Source organism: Lithobates pipiens, unplaced genomic scaffold (assembly GCF_037356315.1).
Source record: "Lithobates pipiens isolate NorthernLeopardFrog02 unplaced genomic scaffold, aLitPip1_a1.2 Scaffold_19, whole genome shotgun sequence".
NCBI lineage: Eukaryota > Metazoa > Chordata > Amphibia > Anura > Ranidae > Lithobates > Lithobates pipiens.
In genome coordinates this window covers 125,213,459-125,239,198 of record NW_027507764.1, presented here as the reverse complement: position 1 = coordinate 125,239,198, position 25,740 = coordinate 125,213,459, and the positions used below count along the sequence as shown (strand labels likewise).

Below are 25,740 nucleotides of genomic sequence, written 5' to 3'. Positions count from 1 at the left end.
CATAAAGACAATTTCCTTCTGTGACAGCTATACTGCCCAATTCTCACCTAAGGACAATCTACTCAGGGATTACCACACTTTGGTTTGTCATTGGTCACAGTATTTAAGCAAAATTGTGAAGGCTGGTGGGGAAATTTCATCATGTCTCCAACAGACTTTAGAAGTCAGGGTGGTAATCAGCTTTCCAGCAGCCATTAAAGATTATAAAATAGGTTTTGTGGGTAGTACAATTAACACATTTGAGACTGTATGGCAAGGCAAATCCATTTTGTAAACACCAATAGTTTGGGTCTGCAAAGTTCATACAGGCTTTTGGAGTATATATTGAGATATTACTAATTTTAATATGATACCTGAGCAACAGAATGAGTAAATACACTTATAGGAAGCTGCTCTTTTTCAATGTATACACATTAAACAATGGTTATTAATATTAAAGCCACACTCACCCATCTCTAATAAACTTAGTATAGCATCGAAAACCAAAAACTTCCTAAAAATAAGTGCAACTAATTATCTGTGAAAAAAATATATATATGTATAAATTATAATTAATTCAGTTTAAAGTGACAACCAAAAAGTCCAAAGTGATATTAGAAAAAGTCTCAGACTACAAAAAATGTCTCTCTTTTAAAGTGCTAGTGCTCAAAGGGTGCTTGAGTGATGTTAAGTGCTTTCCATCGCCAACACTCCACTCTGTGCAAATAGTGCCCCGGCCCCAGTGGGTTCACACTCGCCAAACGGAGATGACCACCTAAGCATATACTAAACTAGGTCTGCAATGCTTTTCACAGCTCTGCTCTGCTGTGCCTTGCAGCTCTCTGCTTTCAATCTCTCTGAAACAAATCCATAGAGCAGCTCACATATAAGAATCAAGCAGAAAGGCATCTCATAGTGCATACCATTTTATTAAAATGTCATAAAAAATGTAAGGAAAACACACTCACGCTTTCTGGTGCCCTTCCTGGCACCCCGGAATGATCTGGCAGTTTGTAAGGTCCTCATTGCTCTGCTTCAAGAGCCGGCGTGTGCTCTAATCTGTGGCTTGTAAACCAATGAACATGTTTCATCACTGCTTGGACATCATCAGGAGCCCCTCCTGATGTAACATTTTATGCTACATCCATATTTAGTATGTACAATGAAATGTGGTCCGCAGCAGAGCCCCTGACTTACAGGATTGCAGGGTTCTTCTCCTCTGCAATTCCTGTCACAAATGAAAAAATCAGCATAGCTGTGTGTGGCTCCACCCACACACCCACATCATTCATTAACTAGAATCTGTGAATGAAAAGAAGCTACAAGTCCCATCTGCCATTGCAGCAGAGAGAGTGTAGTTCTCAATGGAGCACATGTGCAGTAACGTCACTGTCTTTACTCCCTCTTTATTGATACTCCCTCCGACTAAGGCTCTGTACTAGTAATAGTCTTAAGGAGCCAATGCATTGCACCCAAGATTTGCAGGCTCAAATGCAAACAATTTTAAAAAATGCATTTTTTTTTTTTTTTTAAGAGTGTATTTGTTATTACTTTCTTTGCAAAAAGTGGAATTTTCCTTTGAAAAACAACACCTACTTCCTGCCCCATGCACTTTCTAAGAGTGTTCATATTGTAAATATGGGCCTGCATCTCTGAAATACAGTTTTCCTAATATTTAATAAAGATAAACAAACTGTCTTACAGGAGAGGTGCCTGATCTGTTCAGTGAAGAGGAAGTAGAAACAATAGTGTCTGGAATCAGAAATGAGGTGCGGGGTCTGGGATTAGACGACTCCAAAGATGGTTGTTGGAAGTTCTTTTTAGAAAGAGTCCGTCTTCAGCTCAAAGTAAGTCCTTCTATGTCAGTTTTCTACCTACCATTTTGTCACTGAGAATAATATTATGCATGTATTGGTTTGCTTTAATTTGCTTATTTAAAGCACCATAGATTAACCACTTCAATATAAATCACTTTTGCCCCTTGCTGCCCAGGCCAATTTTCAGCTTTCAGCTCTGTCGCTATTTAAATGACAATTGCGTTATCATGCTACTCTATATCCAAACAAAATTATAATTTTGTCCCCACAAATAGAGCTTTCTTTTGGTGGTATTTGATCACCTCTGGGGTTTTTATTTTTTGCTAAACAAATAAAAAAACTGAAAATTTTGAAAAAAAAGGTTTCTTTGTTTCTGTTATAAAATTTGAATATGTTTTCACTGTGTTAGAAAGTGGTGAAATGTTGCCACATCCCTAGTACTGTATATAGAAAAAGGAAGGAACACCCCTAAATGGTATTTTAAAGGCAACCACACACTGATATGATGTATAAATGCGTTTATTAATACATGTAAAATTAGATCACACACACACATGATGATCAGTTAAAAGCATGACATAACAAAAAACAAAAGACAAATAAGAATACAACGTGAATTCATAGCAAGCATATAAAATGTATATATAATTGTAAGTATTCTCCAAACTTCGAAGAAACTCCGGTACCCGATGCGTTTCTGGTTCAAGCCCTTCGTCAGGGTTTGGATAAAGGATATAGATCAGGATGATATACAAGGTACAGCGGGGTAGTTGTGTAAACATATGTTCAATGTAATGATTGTCAGAAGGTGTTTCAGCCTTGATGCAACCCCTCATTAGTTGTGTAATCAAAAATAAATGATCTGTCCCCTGTTCCTGTGGTCAACCATTTTTCGGCTTCTCTGCATTAGGATGCCATCCTCCCTAGCGGTGTTAAATTTTTGTAAAATAAGTATGTTTTCTCCTTCACTGATGGGCACTGATGAGGCTGCACTGATGAGCACCCATGATGGGCACTGATGGGCACTGATAGGTGGCACCAATATGCAGCACTGATGGGCACTCCTAGGTGGCACTGATGGGCGACAATGATGGACACTGAAAGGCTGCACTGGTAGGTACTCATGGTTGGCACTGATGGGCATGGATGGGCACTGATGGACACTGATAGATGGTACTGATGGGCATCCCTGCTAAGGAGGCACTGACAGGCATTGCTTATGGGCACTGATTGGCATATGTGGGCACACATTGGTATCCCTGGTGGCCATGGGTGGCATGCCTGGTGGTCATCAGTGGTGGCCAACCCTGGTGGTCCTGGTGGCATCCCTGGTGGTCCTGGGTGGGCATCCTGGGGGGGCTGCACTGATAATCAATCAGCACAGACCCCCCCCCCCATCAGGAGAGCCACCAATCGGCTCTCCTCTACTCTGTCAGACGCGAGTGAGAAAAAGCCGATGCACGGCTTTTCCTGTTTACACCGTGATCAGCTGTGATTGGACACAGCTGATCACATGGTAAAAATCAGAGGTTCTTTACCCAGATCAGAGATGTGGTGTGTCAGACTGACATGCCCACCACTGTGTGCTCCAGCTTGTTGTCCTGATCACATCATATGACATCTGGTCAGGATAACAGAATCACTTTCCCAACATCCTATTGCTATATGACGGGCAGGAAGTGGTTAATTATTGAGGCCACTTATTTAGGCTTCTTGGCCAATAATTGTCTTTTGACTAAATTTACATCCATTTTGGCAGCTGATATCTGATCAGCAGTGATGGAACATGATGAATATTGACTCTTTGGGGTTGATTTACTAAAATTGTAGAGTACAAAATCTGGTGCATCTCTGTATAATAATAATTTTTTTTTTGTAAAAGCTTAATTGAACAAGCTGAAGTTAGAAGCCGATTGGCTACCATGCACAGCTGCACCAGATTTTACACTCTCCAGTTGTAGTAAATTAACCACTTAAGGACCAAGCTTCTTTTTTTTACACTTTTTACAAGTCAAAATTAATTTTTTTTGCTAGAAAATTACTCAGAACCCCCTAACATTATATATAATATATAGTGTAATATTTTAATTTTTTTGCACAAATATTTGTAACATAATTTTAGGCCTAAAGATTACATAACCACCCCCCCCCCCCCCAAAAAAAAACATTATATATTTTCTGAAGACAGATATCCAAGAGAATAAAATGGTGGTAGTTCAAATTTTTGATATTACCGCAAAGGTCTAGGAAATACAAAATTTCAGTAAGTTACACTAAAGTTAATTTTAGGGAACATAATAAAAAATATTTGGGGGGGATTTTATATGCTTAGATGTAACTTAAAATGTTTTACTTTTTTTTTATCACACGGGGCAAAAAAAAAAATATATTCTGTGATGATTTGTTGGTGACAGGCTCTCTTTAATGAGACATCCGGGGCCCTAAAACACACTGGATGTCACCCCTGTGCTCCACTGAAAGTAATGCAGTGTAGGTCACATTGCATTACATTCTTTCGCAGCCATACTGGCTAGGGAAACTGATAGGGGGAACTACACACCCAGAAGCGTGTATACCCCCCCCCCCCCCACTGTCAGTACAGCCCTGGCAGTGAAAGAGTTAAACTTGGAGTTTGCTCTGTATGATGAATAGTATCACACAGCATTACCTTCTGCCCACACTGCATGCGCGGCTCAGTGTACATTACCACTGACAGGCAGGGGAAAACATTTATCACAAGAGAGACCATTTGGGTAATTTCTGTCTTAAAAACCATGTCTGTTTTGTTTTTTTTCAATTTTGAGTTTAACCACTTCCATACCGCCGAACGTCATGTGATATCTGAATGATGCATGCAGCTGCTGCAGGAGGGGACGCCCCCTCCCTCCCACCGCCCTCCGGTGCTTCTCCATGCTCTCCCGTGCGATTGGGGTCCCTGAGAAGGAATACACCGGTGCCAGATGGAAGTCATAGAGAAAACTGAGGGACAGATGATCCCCGGCAATCTCTATGACTCTCGGTGGCCTGGGCGTGACATTATGATGTCACGTCGGCTGCCGCAAGTAAACAAAGCTTGAAAATGCGACTGTGTGTATGCTCCATTGGACTTTTGCTGGCGGAATTCCCGCCAACAAAAGAATGAGAGCAGGTTCTCTATTTTTCGGTCGCAAAAAAGTTCTGGTCGTCTGTAGCTATTCCGACGCTCAAAATTCCTACGCATGCTCGAAAACAATTCGACGCATGCTTGGAAGCATTGAACTTCATTTTCTCGGCTTGTCGTAGTGTTGTACCTCACCGCATTCTTGATGGTCGAAATTTCAGAGAACTTTTGTGTGACCGTGTGTATGCAAGCCAAGCTTGAGTGGAATTCCGTCAGAAAAACCATCCAAGATTGGTTGGATGGTTTTGTCATGGTCCATATTGTCAACATTAATTTGTGGGCTTTCCTTATCCCACTAGAATAGTGCGCGACAGCACCTTACCTACACCAACACCCCATATGGGATCGTGCTGTGTCAGTGAGGTGTTAATACTGCTTTAAAGAGCACTAACAGTCGACAAAGATAGTAATACGTAGAGCTACTAATGTTAGTTCAGATCCATTGGGACTGCGGCAGAGTCAGAAAATGTATTTGCTTTACCTTGGAGATTTTATTTACAATTCCTAAGAATTCTTGCAGATAAAGCAATTTTTTTTCAGTGTGTCTGAGAAGGACTGCAGCCTCTTTCCACTCATCCAGTGCTCTAAAAAATGTTGAATCTGCATAACTGCATGCACTGTTTCTGCAGACTGCAGTGCTGATTATAAATCTGAATGAATAGGGCTATGCATAGTTACTTTTAAGAGAGTTTTGCTGAGCAGAGTTGATAATCCCTAGCTACAGATTTACAGGCTCAGTACTAGGTGCTTAAATAATTATATAGGGATCCTGGATCAACCGCTTAAGTAGTGAGCGGTGGACAGTAGATACAGTGCCTTTCAAAAGTATTCACCCTCCTTGGCTTTTTACCTATTTTGTTACATTACAGCCTTTAGTTCAATGTTTTTTTAATCTGAATTATATGTGATGGATCAGAACACAATAGTAGAAGTAAAATTAGAAAAATATATACATACAACTATTTTTCATAAATAAAAAAAATAATTGGCATGTGTATATGTATTCACCACCTTTGTTATGAAGCCAATAAAAAACTCTGGTGCAACCAATTACCTTCAGAAGTCACATAATTAGTGAAATGATGTTCACCTGTGTGCAATCTAAGTGTCACATGATCTGTCATTACATATCCACACCTTTTTGAAAGGCCCCCAGAGGCTGCAACACCTAAGCAAGAGGCACCACTAATCAAACACTGCCATGAAGACCAAGGAACTCTCCAAATAAGTAAGGGACAATGTGTTGAGAAGTACAAGTCAGGGTTAAGTTATAAAAAAATATCCAAATCTTTGATGATCCCTAGGAGCACCATAAATCTATCATAGCCAAATGGAAAGAACATGGCACAACAGCAAACCTGTCAAGAGACAGCCGCACACCAAAACTCATGGACCGGGCAAGGAGGGCATTAATCAGAGAGGCAGCACAGAGATCTAAGATAACCCTGGAGGAGCTGCAGAGTTCCACAGCAGAGACTAGTGTATCTGTACATAGGACAATAAGCCGTACGTTCTGTAGAGTTGGGCTTTATGGCAGAGTGGCCAGAAGAAAGCCGTTACTTTCAGCAAAAAACAAAATGGCACGTTTTCAGTTTGCCAAAAGGCATGTGGGAGACTCCTAAAATGTATGGAGGTAGATGCTCTGGTCTGATGAGACTAAAATTAAACTTTCTGACCATCAAAGAAAGCGTTATGTCTGGCACAAACCCAACACATCACATCACCCAAAGAACACAATCCCCACAGTGATACATGGTGGTGACAGCATCATGCTGTGGGGATGTTTTTCAGCAGTCGGGACTGGGAAACTGGTCAGAGTTGAGGGAAAGATGGATGGTGCTAAATACAGGGATATTCTTGAGTAAAATCTGTACCACTCTGTGTGTGATTTGAGGCTAGGACGGAGGTTCACCTTCCAGCAGGACAATGACCCCAAACACACTGCTAAAGCAACACTTGAGTGGTTTAAGGGGAAACATGTAAAAGTGTTGGAATTGCCTAGTCAAAGCCCAGACCTCACTCCAATAGAAAATCTGTGGTCAGACTTAAAGATTGCGGTTCACAAACGCAGACCATCCAACTTGAAGGAGCTGGAGCAGTTTTGCAAGGAGGAATAGGCAAAAATCCCAGTGGTAAGATGTGGCAAGCTCATAGAGACTTATCCAAAGTGACTTGGAGCTGTAATAGCTGCAAAAGGTGGCTCTACAAAGTATTGACTTTAGGGGGGTGAATAGTTATGCACGTTGACTTTTTCTGTTATTTTGTCCTATTTGTTGTTTGCTTCACAATAAAAAAAAATAAAAATCTTCAAAGTTGTGGGCATATTCTGTAAATTAAATGATGCAAATCCTCAAACAACCCATGTTCATTCCAAGTTGTGAGGCAACAAAACACCAAAAATGCCAAGGGGGGTGAATACTTTTGCAAGTCACTGTGCTAATGCAGTATAGTCCCTGTATAATGAATCACCTGCCAATACCTAATTGGTATCAGGTGCAGATCACATGACCTAAATTAACCTCTAGAGATCCACGCTATAGCCGAATGACGGCTACAGCGCGGACCTGCTTTGCTGGGACTACGTCTATTGACGTCGTCCCCGTGCACGAGCGGCCTGCGCGCCCTGTGATCAGCGAGTCTATGAGACTCGCCTGATCATAGATCAGAGCAAGGGGTCGATCCCGACCCCTTACCACGTGATCAGCTGTCAGCCAATGACAGCTGATCATGTGATCGCAACAGAGCCGGTAATCGGCTATTTTTCCAGCTCGAGGAGAAAAAAAAAAAAAAGGCGATCACCGGCGGCCGTGAGAGGGACTTCTGTCCTGATCACGGCCAGATCATCAGTGCCCACTTGCCCCCTGCCAGTGCCACCTAAGTAGGGGAAAAAGTGAAACTTATCAGTGCCACCCATTAGTGCCCACAGTGCCACCCATCAGTGCCCACAGTGCCACCTATCAGTGCCCACAGTGCCATCTATCGGTGCCCACAGTGCCACCTATCAGTGCTCAAAGTCCGCCGCAAAAACAGTGCTGCACCTCAGTGCCACATATCCGTGCCCATCAGTGTCATCTACCAGTGCCCATCAGTGCCCAGCAGTGCCACCTATCAGTGCCCATCAGTCCCATCTATCAGTGGTACCTATCAGTGCCCATCCATGCCACCCATCCGTGGCACTCATCCGTGCCACCCATCCGTGCCACCCATCCGTGGCATCTTATCTTTGCCCATCAGTGCCCATCAGTACTGCCTTATCTGTGCCAATCAGTGCCACCTTATCTGTGCCTATTAGTGCCACCTTAACTGTGCCTATCAATGCCCACCAGCGCCGCCTCATCAGCACATTTCAATGAAGGAGAAAAATGACCTGTTTGCAAAATTTTATAACAAACTATTAAACATGATTTCTTTTTTTTGCATCTTTTTTTGTTTGTTTAGCATAAAATACAATTCCCAGCTGTAATTAAATACCACCAAAAGAAAGCTCTATTTGTGGGGAAAAAATGATAAAAATGTCATTTGGGTACAGTGTAGTATGGCCGCGCAATTGTCATTCAAAGTGCATCAGTGCTGAAAGCTGAAAATTGGTCTGGGCATGAGGGGGGTTTAAGTGCCTAGTAAGCAAGTGGTTAAAAAGCGCAAAAGAAGGAAATGTTTCTTCAAGTATTCACTAGGTGGCACACTTCAGTTGAGTAAAAAAACACAGCTTTATTATTTGTTATAAATAGAATACAACAATGAAACAACCATAAAGACCTTCACCAACCACTGTTTAAAATAAAGACAACATTGTCTAAACCAGGGAGACAACTGCTAAGTAAGGCTACTAACACCAATATAGATCAGGCTCAAAAATTGTTGACCTCAGCAGAGGTTCCTTGAGAAGCCTCAATGTCTGATATACAGAGCCTAATGGTAGCCAAGTTAAGGACTCATAGGTCACAATATAAACAGGAGTGGTGGCTGTATGTCAGAAGAAAATGGTCCAGCATGAAGGCAGAGTTGTCTGAAACCTCCTATAAAAGGTCAGGAACACACTATCCTAAGCACATCAAATCGTAATCAGAGGGAGGAGGATAGAGACAGACTACAATCCTTGGATGTGATGGGTGTGTTGGTACAAAAAGACCAGCTGAGATGGGCTTCTGTTGACAAAAGTTGTATAAGCAGAACACTGTAAAACATAAAGGAAGGATCTCACCACCGTAATGTCACTGCCAGTTCATATCTCACATCAGAGAAAGGCCATCGGAATAGGCCATCCGGTCTGCCGTGCACCGACAGAGCTTGTGTTACAGTCTGAGTATCATATCACCATAACCACATTGTCCATCCTGGGCCATTCGCATTGATTTTGCCAGAGACGTCACATGCGTGATGACGCCCCTGACGCGTTTCATTAGCCAATCAAACGCTAACTTCCTCAGAGCCAATGAGTGAATGCCTGTACGTATGGGTGACTGTGCAGCTGCCTCCCTGGTTTAGACAACGTTGTCTTTATTTTAAACAGTGGTTGGTGAAGGTCTTTATGGTTGTTTAATTTTTTATTCTATTTTTAACAAATAATAAAGCTGAGTTTTTTTTTTTTTTTAACTAAACTGAAGTGTGCCACCTAGTGACTACTTGGAGAAACCTTTCCTCCTTTTGCACTCAGTACTAGATGCACCTAGGACACCAGGTTGTCAGTGACTGGAGGATCTTACTTGGTTGGCCTCACAGACTTCAACCAATGCCAGGAAGGAAAATCAAAGCCTTGGGCAGTTGGGTTATTTGCTCATTTAGAAATCTCTATGAAGAATATTCACATTTGATAAGCTTTCACTTAAGTAAAACATTGCTGTACATGATTCCTATACAATCATCTTTTTAAGAGGCAGATTTGATTGCAGAGTTGAAACGTGTCTTTTTTTACTCATCGTTCTCTCTTCTTTCCCCTTCAGGTCATTTTGTGTTTCTCTCCCGTTGGTTCCACTCTACGAATCAGGGCTCGGAAGTTCCCAGCCATAGTTAACTGCACAGCTATTGACTGGTTCCATGAGTGGCCACAGGAGGCCTTGCAATCTGTCAGCAGGAGGTTCATTGAAGACACGGAGGGAATTGTGGTATGCAATCCTGCAATGTCAGTCAGACAATAAAACCATGCATCATTTCCAAAAGGCTTTTCACTTAGAAAGATATTCAGAGGCATTTGATCATGTGCCCTTTGGTGTTTAATGATATAAGCTATATTGCAAAGCTACATAACACACTGCACCCTTTCAAGTTATCACAGTACTTCTAAATGCACCGTTGTCATTTTAGCATTATTTTAGAGATTCCTTATTCACACAGGCCCTTTTTTGTGTTGGTGGTGGACTTCACTTAAGTTTCATTCATTATAGGTGAACACCATACAAAAGCATTCATTAAAGAGGATCACTGATGCTTATAAATAATGTTCTCCTAGTATACTCTGAACTTTTTTCAAATAAGACAACAGAACATACACTGTTTTGAAATCATACTTCTAAATGTGCAAAATTTGGTGCAGCTCTATACAGAGACCAATCAATGTCTAACTTCAGCTTGTTCAATTAAGCTTTGACAATAAAATATGGGAGCTGATTCGTTTCTGTGAACAGATGCATCTGATTTTGCACTCTCCAGTTTAAGTAAATCAACCCCATTGTCTTATCACCCCAGTAATCAACATCTAATGAATTAGCTGGTAAAAATTAGCAGTTAAACCATAAGGGACATTCTGTTGCTCATCCCAAGCAGAAGCCTGGTTGGTTAGAGTAAATATGGCAGCAACTTTTGACCAGCAATAGGTGTATGGCTTTTCCTTTAAGAATGAATCAGGCTGTGCCATGCATGAGTAGAATGAAGAGGACACAGTGGGCATGCTCCCAGAAGCTGCTGCGTGGCTCCAGGCAGCATCACAACCTGCAATGGGGACAAATGTGAGTATTGGACTAGAAGGGCTGCATTTAGTGGGGTAGGGACATGCCTTAAAGGACAATTTGTGCTAAAGAATCATTTGTCCTTTTAACCTTTTTAAGCCCCATACCATACTATCAGATTTTCTGCTGATTGTTGTCTTCAGATTTACAAAAAACATCAATCAGCAGAAAATCTGATAGTGTGTATGGGGCTTTACAGTTACAGATCCAATAAATTTCCCAGTATGTCTGCATATACCCTTGATCAAACTGTTGAAATCATCATCATTACCAGTTTTCAATAGATGTTAACTTGGTTTTGCTTAAAGTACTGTATAAGTGAACCCTCGCCTTAAAATTGGATTACAAGCAGGCAGTGCTCAGAAGTAGAATGCAAAAGTGCTTCCATGCCCTGGTGTGGCCAGGTTGAAATGTGAAAGCAAGAGGGGCTTGCCTCAGGGCTTGCACCTCGACTCACAGCGCAGGCGCCGTTCATCTTCGGATATCTTCGGAATCTGCATGTCCTGTGTACTGCGCATGCGCAGTACAAAGCGGACACTATTTGACATGACACCGGCACCCCACTGCACTCTGCAAGGCACTCAACAGAATGATGGTGGTATGTGCCTGAATCTCTGAATATTAAAAAAGGTGCATCATCATTCTCTATATTTTTTAACTTGTACCTTGAAACTTGATGCATTCGATGATAAACATGAAACACTGTCAGTGCATGCGCAGTACACAGCAGACACTATCTGACGGGGGACACTATTTGATATGACACCGGCACCCCAATAGGCGGACAGTTTTGGACAGAACACCGGGCACTGATATGCCCTGTGCTTTTCCACGGTACTGAAATTAAGCCGATACTGCCAGGCGGAGTGATTTCTATCCAGCAGTAGGCTTTTAGTTCTGGTCCGACTTCAGGGAGAGAGAGCAGTGCAGGAGCAGGTGATCGGGTAGGTAGACACCTAGGGAAATGAAACAACCATGGCAAAACTTTGGGACATTAACTAACAAGGCAGGTAGATGGGGAAAATGATGTATGGTGAGCCAAACCCCCTCAGAGAATCTGTCCATGGCTCAGGCTGGCATCCACTTTAAGGGGTGGAAGCCACACAGCCAAGGCCTTCTTGCAGCAGCTTATTGCTCCTGGGGAGTGGAGGAATCTGAATGGCAGAATGGCCAGACTTTTAGCAATGCCCACTGGTCACACAACTCAGGCTGTATAATGCAGGGAGGAGAGAAAGATGCAGAAGACTATGCTGTGCAGCAAGATAAATCCCCAAGATGAACTGTGCTTTGTGAGGAGCAGAAAATCCCAGAGGGTCTGAAGGGGGGAGAACAGGGAGGGCTGTATAAGATTTTTTTTCCTTACTACTGCACTCTGTATATGACATACTTCTGACCACAGCATTCTGCTCGCTGGGCTCTATATGGCAGACTCCTGACCACTACACTCTGTACACTGGGCTGTATATTACATATTCCTGAAATCTGTACTTTGTATGCTGAACGGTGTATGACGTACTGCTGACCCCTGCACTCTGGGCGCTGAGCTGTATATGACATACTCCTGACCACTGCACTCTGTATGCTGGACTGTATATGACATACTCCTGACCAATGCACTCTGTATGCTGGACTGTATATAATGTATTCCTGACTCCTGTGCTTTTTATTCTATATTGTACAATAGTTGCTGGTTGCTCATCAGCCATGTTAATGAAGTGCTTCCTGAAGTAGTCTGTAGGCTGTGTGCTAAAAAGTATATGTAATGGAAAAGTTCTGGTTTTCACAAATGATTGTGCTAAGGTTTATACATGTCTTTTAGACTTGTGTGTGTATTGTTATAGTGAGGAGATTATACTCAGGTGGTGAGTGCTATTCAAATGAGTTGCACCAGTCAAAACTGCATTTAAGGGCATGGCAGCCCATATTTATTAAAATAAATGGAAAGTTTGATAGACAGTCGCCCATGCAGGGATTCTTCCACATCAATATGAACAAAAGAAAATACAGAGCCACCTGGCTCTCTTGTTGGCAGCACCCTGCTGTACAGCCCAATCTTAGCTTATCTGCATAGGGGTTCTCATGACACCCCAATAGGAGCCTACCTGACTCCTGGAATGAGACCGCCTACCTCCTGGCTGGGGCTCCTCTGACCCCTGGGTGAGACCTCCTGGTTCTTGGATCCTGGCTCAGGCTTCGCTGAACCCTAGGTAAGACCTTCTGTCTCCCACTAGGGATGGGCTTGGGGCGTGTTCGCACATTCTACGTGCAGAGCCTGCCAGGAAGTTGGCATGGTGCTGTGCTAATTAGAGGCAGTGAGACATTTCCCGGTCTCTGCAGCCGCACATTGGGAAAAAGTCTCACTGCCTGCGATTAGCGCAGCGCCGTGCCGACTTCCTGGCAGGCTACTTACACACCCGAGCCCATCCCTATCTCCCACACTAGGATCTGTCTCCAAACTGGGAGCTTGGAGCTATTCTCAGACTTGAGTATGTAATGCATACCTGTGTGCTCACTCAGACTGCAGGCACCTGGTAAAATCTGGACACAGATTTGAAAGTTCCGATCCAGAACTACAGAATGCAGAGAAAGCTAAAAACACTTTTTCAACCAGGGTGCCTTGAGGTTTTTTTAGGGGTGCCTTGGCAAAATGCTAGAAATTGCCCAAAAATGTATACAAGCCAGCGAATGGATCAAACCTGCCTTTTAGTTACACAAAGCCACAGGTTTTTATTGTGCATCATTACAACCTTCCATACATCTGCAACCTAGTGTTGATAAGAAGGGTGTTGATCATCTGCACAGCATTCTTGCTTGCCCCTCTCCATCAACACTGGGGTCACATTAGCTGAGTGATGGAGAGAAACGCTGCTTTCACACTGGAGAGGTGGGTCCGTTAGCGGTAGAGTGCTGATAGTTTTAATGGTGCTTTACCACTATTTAAGCATCGCTTTTCAATTGCTAGCGGAGTGCTTTTTAACCCGCGCTAGGGAATAAAGGGTTAAAACCGCCCGTGTTACGGTGCTTCCAAATCGCTTTACAGGCACTTTGGAAGAACTGCCCATTCATTCCAATGGGCAGGGGCACTGTATACAGCACTCCCAAACTGCATCAAAGATGCTGTTTGCAGGACTTTTTTTCCCGTCCAGCAAGCGCACCGCCACAGTGTGAAAACACTCGGGCTTTCACACTGGGAAGCATGAGAGGTAGTTTACAGGCACTATTTTTAGAGCTAAAATGCCTGAAAACTGCCTCAGTGTGAAAGTAGCCAAACTAAGGGAGAGGAGAAACACTGGAATACTAGTCTATATGTGTGTAAAAGTGTATTTGCTTTTTAAGAATAAATCCCATCTAAGTTGAGTGTCCTATATGTGTCGATTCCGCCGCATCAGAATAGTTTTTTACATTTTAGAATGGGGCACCTTGAGGCTGTCTATAATTTTAAAGGGTGCCCTGACTGAAAAAAAGCTTAAGAAACACTGGTCTAGCACCTTACATTAACCCTTAATGAGAATCCTGTGTCATATTCTCATCTATTTTCACAGTGACTGTCGGTACAGATCACTGACTCAGTTTTGTTATTTTTTATTTATTTTTTCCATTGATAGCTGAGGCATAATAAACTGTTAAATCTCAGTTCATGAATAATCAGGAAACTGTGCAGAGCTATTCATGTTCATTCATTCTGCCCAGCTGAGGCTGCAGAGAAAGGGACTGCTACATCTGTTCTCAGTCCCTTTCTCTGTCTCAAAAGTGAAACCTCAGGGGTTTAGAACCCTGATACTTCACCAAAGTCACCAAACGGGGGTCCTCCTAGAAAATATGTAAAAATTAATAAAATATAAAAAAAAAAAAAAGAAATGGTAAAAAAAATAATGAAAAATAAAACAACAAAAATAAAAATCTACTGACACCAGTGGCAGAACTACCAGGGTTGCAAAGGTTGCACTTGAGACTGAGCTGTGGCATTCCACCACCATGGGGGGACCCCAAGAAGGTAGGAAGATTGCCCGCTAATGGACCGTATTAAAGGGATCCAAAATGGTAGTAAAGGATCAGTGGGAAGGGCCCCATGGTTTCTTGCACTGGGGCCCTGAAGGTTCTAGTTAAGCCTCTGCTTTGGATGCACTATTTTGGATCATATAAAAATCATTTTAAAGTGGAGTTCCACCCAAAAATGGAACTTCCGCTTTAAGCACTCCTCGCCCCCTTACATGCCACATTTGGCATGTCATTTTTTGGGGGGGGGACTTCCTGTCCCACTTCCTCCTTCTGCCCAAGAGTGCAGTGCAAATCACGCATGCGCTGTGCGTGCCCGGTCGTGAAGCCGAAAGCTGTCACGGCCGGGTGCCCAGAGTGGCAATGGAGGCGCCGGCAGAGAGGAGGAGGAGAGGAGCGACTCTCCGTTTGGCTGCATCGCTGGACAATGGAAGTGTCTGTTTATTAAAAGTCAACAACTACACTTTTTGTAGCTGCTGACTTTTAATAAACATTAAAAAGCCTGGAACTCTGCTTTAATAAGAAGTAATTATGCGATTAACATGCAGTTTAAAAAATGACAATATTTATATGTAGATTTTTGACCTTGTGTCAAACGCTACATTCTCATCTCTAACCGACTGACATTTGCAGACAGAGATGACACAAGACAGAAAAGGGAGACGTGTCGCAGGCATGTGAGCTGTGATTGTGTAAATAAAGGAAAATACCGCTCTAAACCCAAAAGCATAAATAAACAAGAATTATAGTGTAAATATACAAAATATATAAAGAGCTGCTAACACACAAACAAAGTCCAAACAATAATGTAAAACAAAAATAGTGTAGCGCTACAATGAGACCCTGAAGGCAAAGGCCGCAGTGTGTGATAGGATCACAATGAAAGAAATAAAGTGTAATGTGAACAAAACAAACATATGACATATAGAAGAAAAAAAATGGGGCATATCCTGGATATGTCCCAGTTGAAGACTTAGGACGCGTACACACGGGCGGACTGTTCGCCCAACTTTGTCCGCTGAACAGTGTTTGGGCGGACAGTCCGCTCGTGTGTGGGCTTTCAGCGGACAGTTTCAGCGGACAGTTTGACGAACAAGGTTTTTCAGAATTCCCGAAAAACTGTCCGCTGAAACAAGGTTTCAGCGAACAGTCTGCTCGTGTGTAGGCTTGTTCGTCAAACTAAGTTGCGCGCATGCTCAGAAAGGATTTACACGCCGAAAGTTATAATGCAGTGTATAGGACGTCGTATTTTTCGTCCCGTCGTACGTGCCGTTCACGTCATCGCGCACGGTTTCAGCAAACTGTTCGTCCGTCGTGTGTGGCCATGTCCGTCCATGCTAATTTTGAGCGGACTGTTTGCCGAAACTGTTTGACGGACAAAGTTGGGCGAACAGTCCCCGCGTGTGTACGCGGCCTTAGTAGTCGAAACGTGTCGGGCCAGCACTTCCTGCTTCCCATATTGCTTTCAAAGATTATCTGTGATCACAATTTTTATCCATACCTGCATTCCATTGTATGGTACTTTTTTAATAAACCTTTTTGGTTAATCTATGCCATGTGGAGCGTTTATTCTTTTTACCCCCTTATGTTTGAGTACTGATGATTGCCTTTCGACAATCACCCTGTGGATTGGTTTGGCCGTCTGTCCGTTTTGGAACCATCATTTTGGAACCATTGATTTTGAACCATCACCCATCTGCATGCGGATTGGAGTTCCAGCCTTCGTGTTACCACCCAGTTGGGCACCTTCCATCATCGGTTATCCAGCACTATAAGCCTGTATGACGCACCGCCGTATGGTTTGTGGGTCCACCTGTTGCGGTAAGAGTACCCACCCTCTTATCAGTCTATGCTTGTTTTACCATCATAGTTCACTCTGAATATATGTTCCCTGCTCCAGCTCGGGAATGAAGAACAAGTTATCCATTCTTTGGACATTTTATATGTGGACCAGTGGCCATTTAACAAAGCGTCCACTGCTGTTCTATATGTCATATGGTTTGTTTTGGTCACATTACACTTTATTTCTTTCATTGTGATCATATCACTCACTGTGGCCTTTGTCTTCTGGGTCTCATTGTAGCGCTACACTATTTTTGTTTTACATTAATGTGAGCTGTGATTGCCAACCTTGCTTCACTTTCTCTGTGAGAGGCAAAATGCGGGCACCCAATGCGAGTTGGCTGGATCTCAGAGGACTGACTGTAGAAGAAATGTGTGCACTGGTTATGCACCAATGAGCTGTGTGTAAGATGGTTTATATTTGGTAGCAGTTTCTGTAAACCTTGGAAAGGGTTGCTTTAGGCATATGAATTAGGGTAGAGTTGTAAATCCTTTCTAATTAATGTATTCTCCTTACAGCCATGAGGGATGATTCTCCAGTGTAATGTCCTAACTATTGCAGGGACAACATGCTGCTTTCCATTACTTTATGTGACGATTATGAGACGTGACAGACAGTAAATATAATTTACCCTAGCAAGAAAAGGTAATGGAGTATGTGCTATTTTACTGCACTAGATTGTGCAGACTTCCCATCTGGGAATAAACAGCTCTAACTAAGATGTACTGGAAGGAACAGTACCACATTATGTCACCAATATTTTCTAAATGAGCATTGATAAAAAAAAATCCCAGCTTTATTAACTGAATTAAAAATAATACCTACTGTACAAACATGCATAATAAATTCTGCAAAGAGCAGAGTACAAAGTTCCCCATAGTAACTGTATTCTCAAATTAATTTTCATTGATCCAAATGAGGAAACTAGCATCTGGTTATTATGAGGATTCTTTACTTTTCCCATTGTCCATAGGTGTGCGCAGCCTATTGCTTAGGGTGCGCACCCCAAAGCTCAAACACACATGCCTTCCTCTGCAGCCACAGTTGCATGGGACAGTGAATGAATGGGAAGTTCTCTGTAATGATCCAGATAGCAAGAATAACTTGCCACAAATTTGTGGCAGTGTTGAATTGTACTAGCAGGAATACACGATAAGAATATCAGCCGAAAATCTACATTCTGCAAATGATCGGCTGATTTTCTACTCGTTGATGCCCAACAAGTAATACCCGATATCGATATTGTGAACGAAAAAGTTTAATTGAAAAAATGGAAAAATTGTGTCGTATCGTTTGACAAGGAACCAAATTCTGATCGTTGGTGTGACTGTCGACAGCAAAAAATTTCTTGAATATTAGCACGCATGAGCGGAAATAGTCGACGACCTGGAAGCAGTGTTCAAAAATGATGTTTCATGTTTCACGAATGAACTGTTGGGTCCACATTCTTTGCTTTCTAGTTGTCTTTTGGTGATATTTATGGATGACCAAACCCCCAAGTCCAGTAATGCAAATTTTTGACCTCTGGGATTCATCCACATTGAATCTAAACCGTACGTTTGTGAACACACACACTGAACATACACTATGAACGCACGTAGATGCTTCCACTACGAAATCCGCGGATATTTTGGTTCTGATTCCGATCACTTCAACACTGCATAATAAAACGATTGCTCTTTTAATGATTTTTTTGGATGGGTTAATGTTGGCAACGATTTTGACCAACGAACACTGTTTTGTTTGTGTATTCCGGCTATAAGTCTGTTAACTTGCTGCACATTTTCACTGGCAAGTTGTACACTTTCAGAGCACTTAAAGCACTAGTTTTAGTTACCGGTAACACTTTTTCAATTTGTAGCAAATCTGCCTAACAAGTCTCTAGCAAGAGAAAAGTTGCAGTGGTTAGTCAACAGCAAGGGCTCTGCAAGTTTAGAGCATGCAAATTCAGCCACAGTGGTCCCTGTGGTGGGATGACTATTGCACAACATAACTGAACCGGGACTTGCAGAATGTTTGCAAAATAAAGTTGATCTGGAGTCATGCAATGCAGACTTGCTGCAATTGTGCAACTTTTGAAGCCTGGCAAGTCCAACAATAGCTAAGTATTTTCAAATGTGCAGCACAATTGCTTGCTATCTGGGGAGTGGCTTAGTGTCCATTCACAAACCTGAAGCATAGTAAACACAGTTTACTACGTTTCACTTATGACTGAACAAAATGAGCGAGTGTGTTCATTTAGAAAAGGAAGGGGCTGGTAAATTACATATTTACCATCTCCTTCCTCACTCTCTCGATCCGGAAACATCCCCCACAGCAGCCAGAGGTGAGGAGGGAAACCAGCAGCATTGCAAGGTGGGGGGCCAACAAGGGGAAACCCTACACAGTTGGTAGTGATTAGGGTGTGCCCAGGCACATCTGACACACCCCCTGGGCATGCCTATGCCATTGTCATTGCTCTTTATATATCTGTGTCCAGTATGCTTGAAAAATGAATACTCATTAAGCAAATGCTATACTATATAAGAATATAGTCTGCTTATAATAAAGTAGTACAAAGATTATGTGTGAAAAACAGAAACCAGTAAACAGCAACTGCTACAGATTGAGAATACTGAGTGGTTGCTATCAGTTACTATGTTTTACACTTTCTTGTTAATTAGGCCTGTAAGAGGTTCTGCATGGCAGATATAATATGTTTTCTCCTACTGACCAGTCCTTGACTCATTTTTGAAATAGCTGTGCCTTCCCTGGTGGCTGCCGGATGGCTGTAGATAAAGTTATAGGTCTAACAAAAGTTGTATTTGCAATTGGATAGTTTTCAGATTTGTGAAGTACATAATGTACCAGTGACAGCAACATTCCTACCAATGTCCCAAATGTAGCCCATTAGGCAGGGAAATGAGAAAGGAAATTAAGCAACAAGCTATTTCGACTAATAATGACACTGAAGAGGTTCTCTGCTTAAAATACCCGTACATTGTAATCAGGGACGCTTTAAGACTTTGGGCCCAATTCTTCTTTTCCCCTTAACAAAAAAACAAGGCAGAAACCATAACAATTTTTGGATGACACGTCACATGAATATAATGTAGCATCACAAAACCGCAATCTTAGACCATTGATGCCTTTTGTATGAGCGTAGTACAACCTTAGGAAGGTGGAAGAGTGACTGTGGTGACATCCGTATTAGATGACTTGCCACAAAAAGTGCCAGAGAAAGTAGGCCCTACCATACCTCCCAACATGAGTACATGGGAAACAAGACTTAGAAAAGGGAAGATACTTGAACCTGGGCATTGCCATGTTGTGCTGAATATTGCATGTGGCTTAAAGAGGTATGGTTACATATAGTCTAAGCCTACTTACAGTATATACTGTATGCATTCCTTCTACCCAAAAAATACCCATAATTGGTTGTGCAATATGTGAAAATCTCACAAACACAAAAACAAATGGTTCATTTTTAAATGATAAATATAAAAAATAGAGAGCCTAACTTAAAGTGTAGTTCTACTTTCGCAGTCAAATTTAAGAAACCTCCACTATATGTTAAATGTTCCTATTCACACAGGATAGCTATATTTCTTACCTTTCCAGTTGTTTCTTCATAACATATTTATACATAGGACTGCAAGCTATTTTGAAAAATTTCAAGAGAGATTGGGGGCAGACTGAGAAGAAGGGCATTAACATACAGTGTACCACTTGAGATTTTAGATTTTTATCCCTTTGTTTTGTTACAAAGTTCAAATCTAGTTTACAGCTGGAGATCTGCCAGCATAGTACAGACAGTTTGTTAAACATTACTCCCCAAGAAGTGGCATCAGCACAAGGGATATATCCAACTGACTGTAACTTATGTCCCCAAAAGGGGGGGGGGGGGATCCTTTATAGTGCAAGGCTTGAGCAATCTTCACCGATAAAAAAAGAGGAAAAGTTAATATGTATATAGACCTCTAAGTAGTATTATCCACCGTTGCAGCAGTAGAGGTGTTGTCTAACCAGCAAGACTATATTTTCAGAAGATTATGGGGAAATAGGGGAAACTTACTTACCCATGTTTACATAAGTGGCTTGATATAGAGGCAGGTTCAAATTTACCGACACGCATTCAGAAGTGCACGGTGGGAGGAGATGCTTGTTTCCAGCACATTGTGATGGCCTTACGGTCATAAAATAACTAAAAGCTTAGAAGAGTTTGCTTAGCTACCGTTTTGGCTAATGGTTCCACCAGACCTAACAGACAATATTGCGGCTCAAGAGGTTTTATGATCTGCGTCATATTTCCATTAATTTGCAGCACAGCCTGCTAATATAGCACTATAGCAGCACAAGACCAAAAAAAATCAAAATATTCACCTGACTGATGCGAGCAATGCCAACAGGCTGAAGAGATTGAGGGACTCTTCTTGTAAAGCCTATATAGGGTATTATAAGCCTGGTGCAAGATTTCTGAGATAAGATTTTGCTTGTTTAAATTGGCAGAAAGAGCTTTATGGAGAATAAAAATATTGCATTAATATGTAACATTTTGATTTAGATATGTTTATGTCATAAATATTGTATTATTTGAATATAGTTTTATTGCATTACCATAATATACAGCGCCGCATACCCAGCTGTATATTGGTTTAACAGACAAGAGTTTGGTCGTTGTACAGATTTCAGCGACTGAGCAAAGATATTATCCTGTCTCAAGGCTTTTCGCTGTAGGATTCTCTTTGCCCTCTTGTTGGCACTGACTGTAATGCCAGAAAAGTACAGGGACTGTGAATAAAGAAGTGTGAGCACCCCGCTGGGTAATAGCTAGATCAAACTGTAGGAAGACTTTGGCCAGCTGGAAAGCACATAATCCACAGTGTGTCACTATTTTCAGACACCCGTTATTAGAATGCAACTTTGTTTCTTGAAAAACAACCTGATGACGAGGGCTGCTTACACACTTTTATGTCCCCGGAGAATAGGTTTCCAGGTAACTGTCACACTCAATGAAGAAATTCTATGTTTACCAGTGTCAGGTTTTATGTGAGTCCATTATCTATTGGGATATGAATAGTAGACTTTGCTCAGACATGAACAATTTCCATTTAAAGCTGAGCTCTAGGCAAGCAGCTGAATGCACATTGAAATACACATACTGTATACTTTAGGTCAGTCCAGTAAACCCTGCCAGTCTGCTGATTGGACAATGAAGGACCCACAGAACACTGCACTGATAAGATCACTCTCCGCACCTTTCCCCGTCAGCATGCTAACTGTCAGCACGTCTGCTGCAGCCCAGCTTCATTAAATATACAGTATCTCACAAAAATGAGTACACCCTCACATTTTTGTAAACATTTTATTATATCTTTTCATGTGACAACACTGAAGAAATTACACTTTGCTACAATGTAAAGTAGTGAGTGTATAGCTTGTATAACAGTGTGAATTTACTGTCCCCTCAAAATGGCGCTACACATTGGCAACAAAAGTGAGTATACCCCTAAGTGAAAATGTCCAAAATGGGCCCAAAATTTTAATATTTTGTGTGGCCACCATTATTTTCCAGCATTGTCTTAACCCCCAGAGCTTCACAGGTCACCACTGGAGTCCTTCTCCACACCTCCATGACGACATCACGGAGCTGGTTGATGTTAGAGACCTTGCACGCCTCCACCTTCCGTTTGAGGATGCTCAATATGGTTTAGGTCTGGAGACTTGCTTGGCCAGTCCATCCCCTTTAACATCAGCTTCTTTAGCAAGGCAGTGGTCATCTTGGAGATGTGTTTGGGGTCGTTACCATGTTGGAATACTGCCCTGTGGCCCAGTCTCTGAAGGGAGGGGATCATGCGCTGCTTCAGTATGTCAAAGTACATGTTGGCATTAATGTTTCCCTCAATGAACTGTAGCTCCCCAGTGCCGGCAGCCCCAGACCATGACACTCCCACCACAATGATTGACTGTAGGCAAGACACACTTGTCTTTGTACTGCTCACCTGGTTGCCGCCAAACACGCTTGACACTGTCTGAACCACATAAGTTTATATTGGTCTCATCAGACCACAGGACATGGTTCCAGTAATCCATGTCCTTAGTCTGCTTGTCTTCAGCAAACTGTTTGTGGGCTTTCTTGTGCATCATCTTTAGAAGAGACTTCCTTCTGGAACGACAGCTATGCATACCAATTTGATGCAGTGTGCGGCGTATGCTCTGAGCACTTGCAGACTGAATTCCCACCCCTTCAACCTCTGCAGCAATGCTGACAGCACTCATATGTCTATTTCCCAATGACAACCTCTGGATATGATGCTGAGCATGTGCACTCAACTTCTTCGGTCGACCATGGCGATACCTGTTTTGGCCACTGTGCTGCAGCTCAGTTTCAGGGTCTTTGCCTAGGCCATCTTTATGTAGAGCAACAATTATTTTTTTAAGATCCTCAGAGAGTTCTTTGCCATGATGTGCCATGTTGAACTTCCAGTGACCAGTATAAGAGAGTGAGAGCGTTAACACACCTGCTCCCCATTCACATCTGAGACCTTGTAACACTAACAAGTCACATGACACCGGGGAGGGAAAATAGCTAATTGGCCAAATTGGACATTTTCACTTAGAGGTGCATTCACTTTTGTTGCCAGCGGTTTAGACATTAATGGCTGTGTGTTTATTTATTTTGAGGGGACAGCAAAGTTACACTGTTAGGGCCGGTTCACACAGCGAGGCGATGCGAGGCGACACGGCTCGCCTCGCCTCGCTCCCGCAAGTCGCCCCCGTTCTGTACAATGGAACCGTTCTGAGAGGAGCGACTCGAGTCGCTCCGACTCAGAAAAAAGGTTCCTGTACTACTTCGGGGCGACTTCGGGGGCGACTTGCATTGACTTCTATACAGAAGTCCTCTGCAAGTCGCCGCTGACTTGCCTCGCCGCGCCTCGCTGTGTGAACCGGCCCTTATACAAGTTGTACACTCACTACATTACATTGTAGCAAAGTGTCATTTCTTCAGTGTTGTCGCATGAAAAGATATAATAAAATATTTACAAAAATGTGAGGGGTTTACTCACTTTTGTGAGATACTGTATATATTTTTCTATACAAAAACTTTTATGTCACCTAAACTTTATATAGTTTTAATTGCTTTTGAATTTGTTTGCAAGGTATAATGATTTAAAGGTTTATGTAGCCTGACACTGTATTTATTTGTACGCACCTGCAACTTAAAACTTAGGAGGAGATGAGTTTTGTGTGGAATAGCTGCTATTTTCAAGCGTTACCAAGATTACTGTAATTCAGGATCCATGTGCTTTGCCAGTATTTGCTATGTGACAATTAAATCGGAAGTATTGTTCCATTGGATACAGTTCATTTAAAATCCACTAGTGTAAGAACACATCTGTAAGTGTCTAGCAGAGATGCAATTTATATTTCACACATTAGTCTGTGACACATGGTACCCTTTTTAGAATATGACTCTATGTCATTATGCATGTATATTAAATACATTATTACATATGATTTTGTTTTCTAATATATTTTTTAACCCATCTTTGGAACATATTTTTGTATAGCAATCTGGCTGTTGCAAAGGCTTGAAAATCCATTTGTGAAATTTCAGCATATTTTTTTAAGTACAGATTTCTTCACATATGGATAATATAATGCTAAACTCCAGTTAGATATAAAAGACACTTTAGGGTTTATTTACTAAAGCTGGAGAGTGCAAAATCAGTCTTAGTTTGGCCATACACCATACAATTGTCTTAATCAATTTTCTTTAGATTTACCTTCAGCTATGCAGTGCAAGGGCCTGCCTGACTGTATACAGATTGAAATTGTTTAGGTGTGACCTCCTATTAACCACTTTCAGACCGGACCATTTTGCTGGTAAATGACCAGAGGTCTTTTTACAATTTGGCACTGCGCTGCTTTAACTGGTAATTGCGCGGTCATGCAATGTTGTACCCAAACAAAATGTACGTCCTTTTCTTCCCACAAATGGAGCTTTCTTTTGATGGTATTTGATTGCCTCTGCGATTTTTATTTTTTGCGATATAAACGTAAAAAGACCGAAAATTTTGAAAAAAAATGATATTTTCTACTTTTTGTTATTAGAAAAATCCAATAAACTCAATTTTAGTCATACATTTAGGCCAAAATGTATTCAGCCACATGTCTTTGGTAAAAAAAAAGTCAATAATTGTATATTTATTGGTTTGCGCAAAAGTTGTCACATCTACAAACTAAGGTACGTTTTCTGGAATTTACGCAGCTTTTAGTTTACGACTGCCTATCTCATTTCTTGAGGTGCTAAAATGGCAGGGCAGTACAAAACCCCCCCAAATGACCCCATTTTGGAAAGTAGACACCCTAAGGAAATTGATAAGTGGCATGTTGAGCCCATTGAATATTTTATTTTTTTGCCTCAAGCGATTGAATAATGACAAAAAAAAAAATATATATTTTTTTTTTTACACAAAGTTGTCACTTAATGATATATTGCTCACACATGCTATGGGCATATGTGAAATGACACCCCAAAATAAATTCTGCTGCTTCTCCTGAGTACGGGGATACCACATATGTGGGACTTTTTGGGAGCCTAGTCGCGTACGGGGCCCCGAAAACCAAGCACCGCCTTCAGGCTTTCTAAGGGCGTAAATTTTTGATTTCACTTCTCACTACCTATTACAGTTTTGAAGGCCATAAAATGCCAAGATGGCACAAAACCCCCACAAATGACCCCATTTTAGAAAGTAGACACCCCAAGCTATTTGCTGAGAGGCATTTTGAGTCCATGGAATATTTTATATTTTGCCACAAGTTGCGGGAAAATTACAAACTTTATTTTTTATTTTAATTTTTTTCACAAAGTTGTCACTAAATGATATATTGCTCACACATGCTATGGGCATATGTGAAATGACACCCCAAAATAAATTCTGCTGCTTCTCCTGAGTACGGGGATACCACATATGTGGGACTTTTTGGGAGCCTAGCCGCGTACGGGGCCCCGAAAACCAA

General features: G+C 41.8%; 1 protein-coding gene across 1 annotated transcript in view; it reads left to right on the top strand.

Moving 5' to 3' along the window:
- DNAH11 (dynein axonemal heavy chain 11) overlaps nt 1-25,740 on the top strand; it is a 404,290-nt gene that overhangs the window by 247,178 nt on the left and 131,372 nt on the right. The window contains exons 55-56 of the mRNA XM_077491239.1: nt 1,684-1,826; nt 9,897-10,058. Of these exons, the coding sequence (XP_077347365.1) occupies nt 1,684-1,826; nt 9,897-10,058 (305 nt within the window). The remainder of the gene's footprint in view (nt 1-1,683; nt 1,827-9,896; nt 10,059-25,740) is intronic.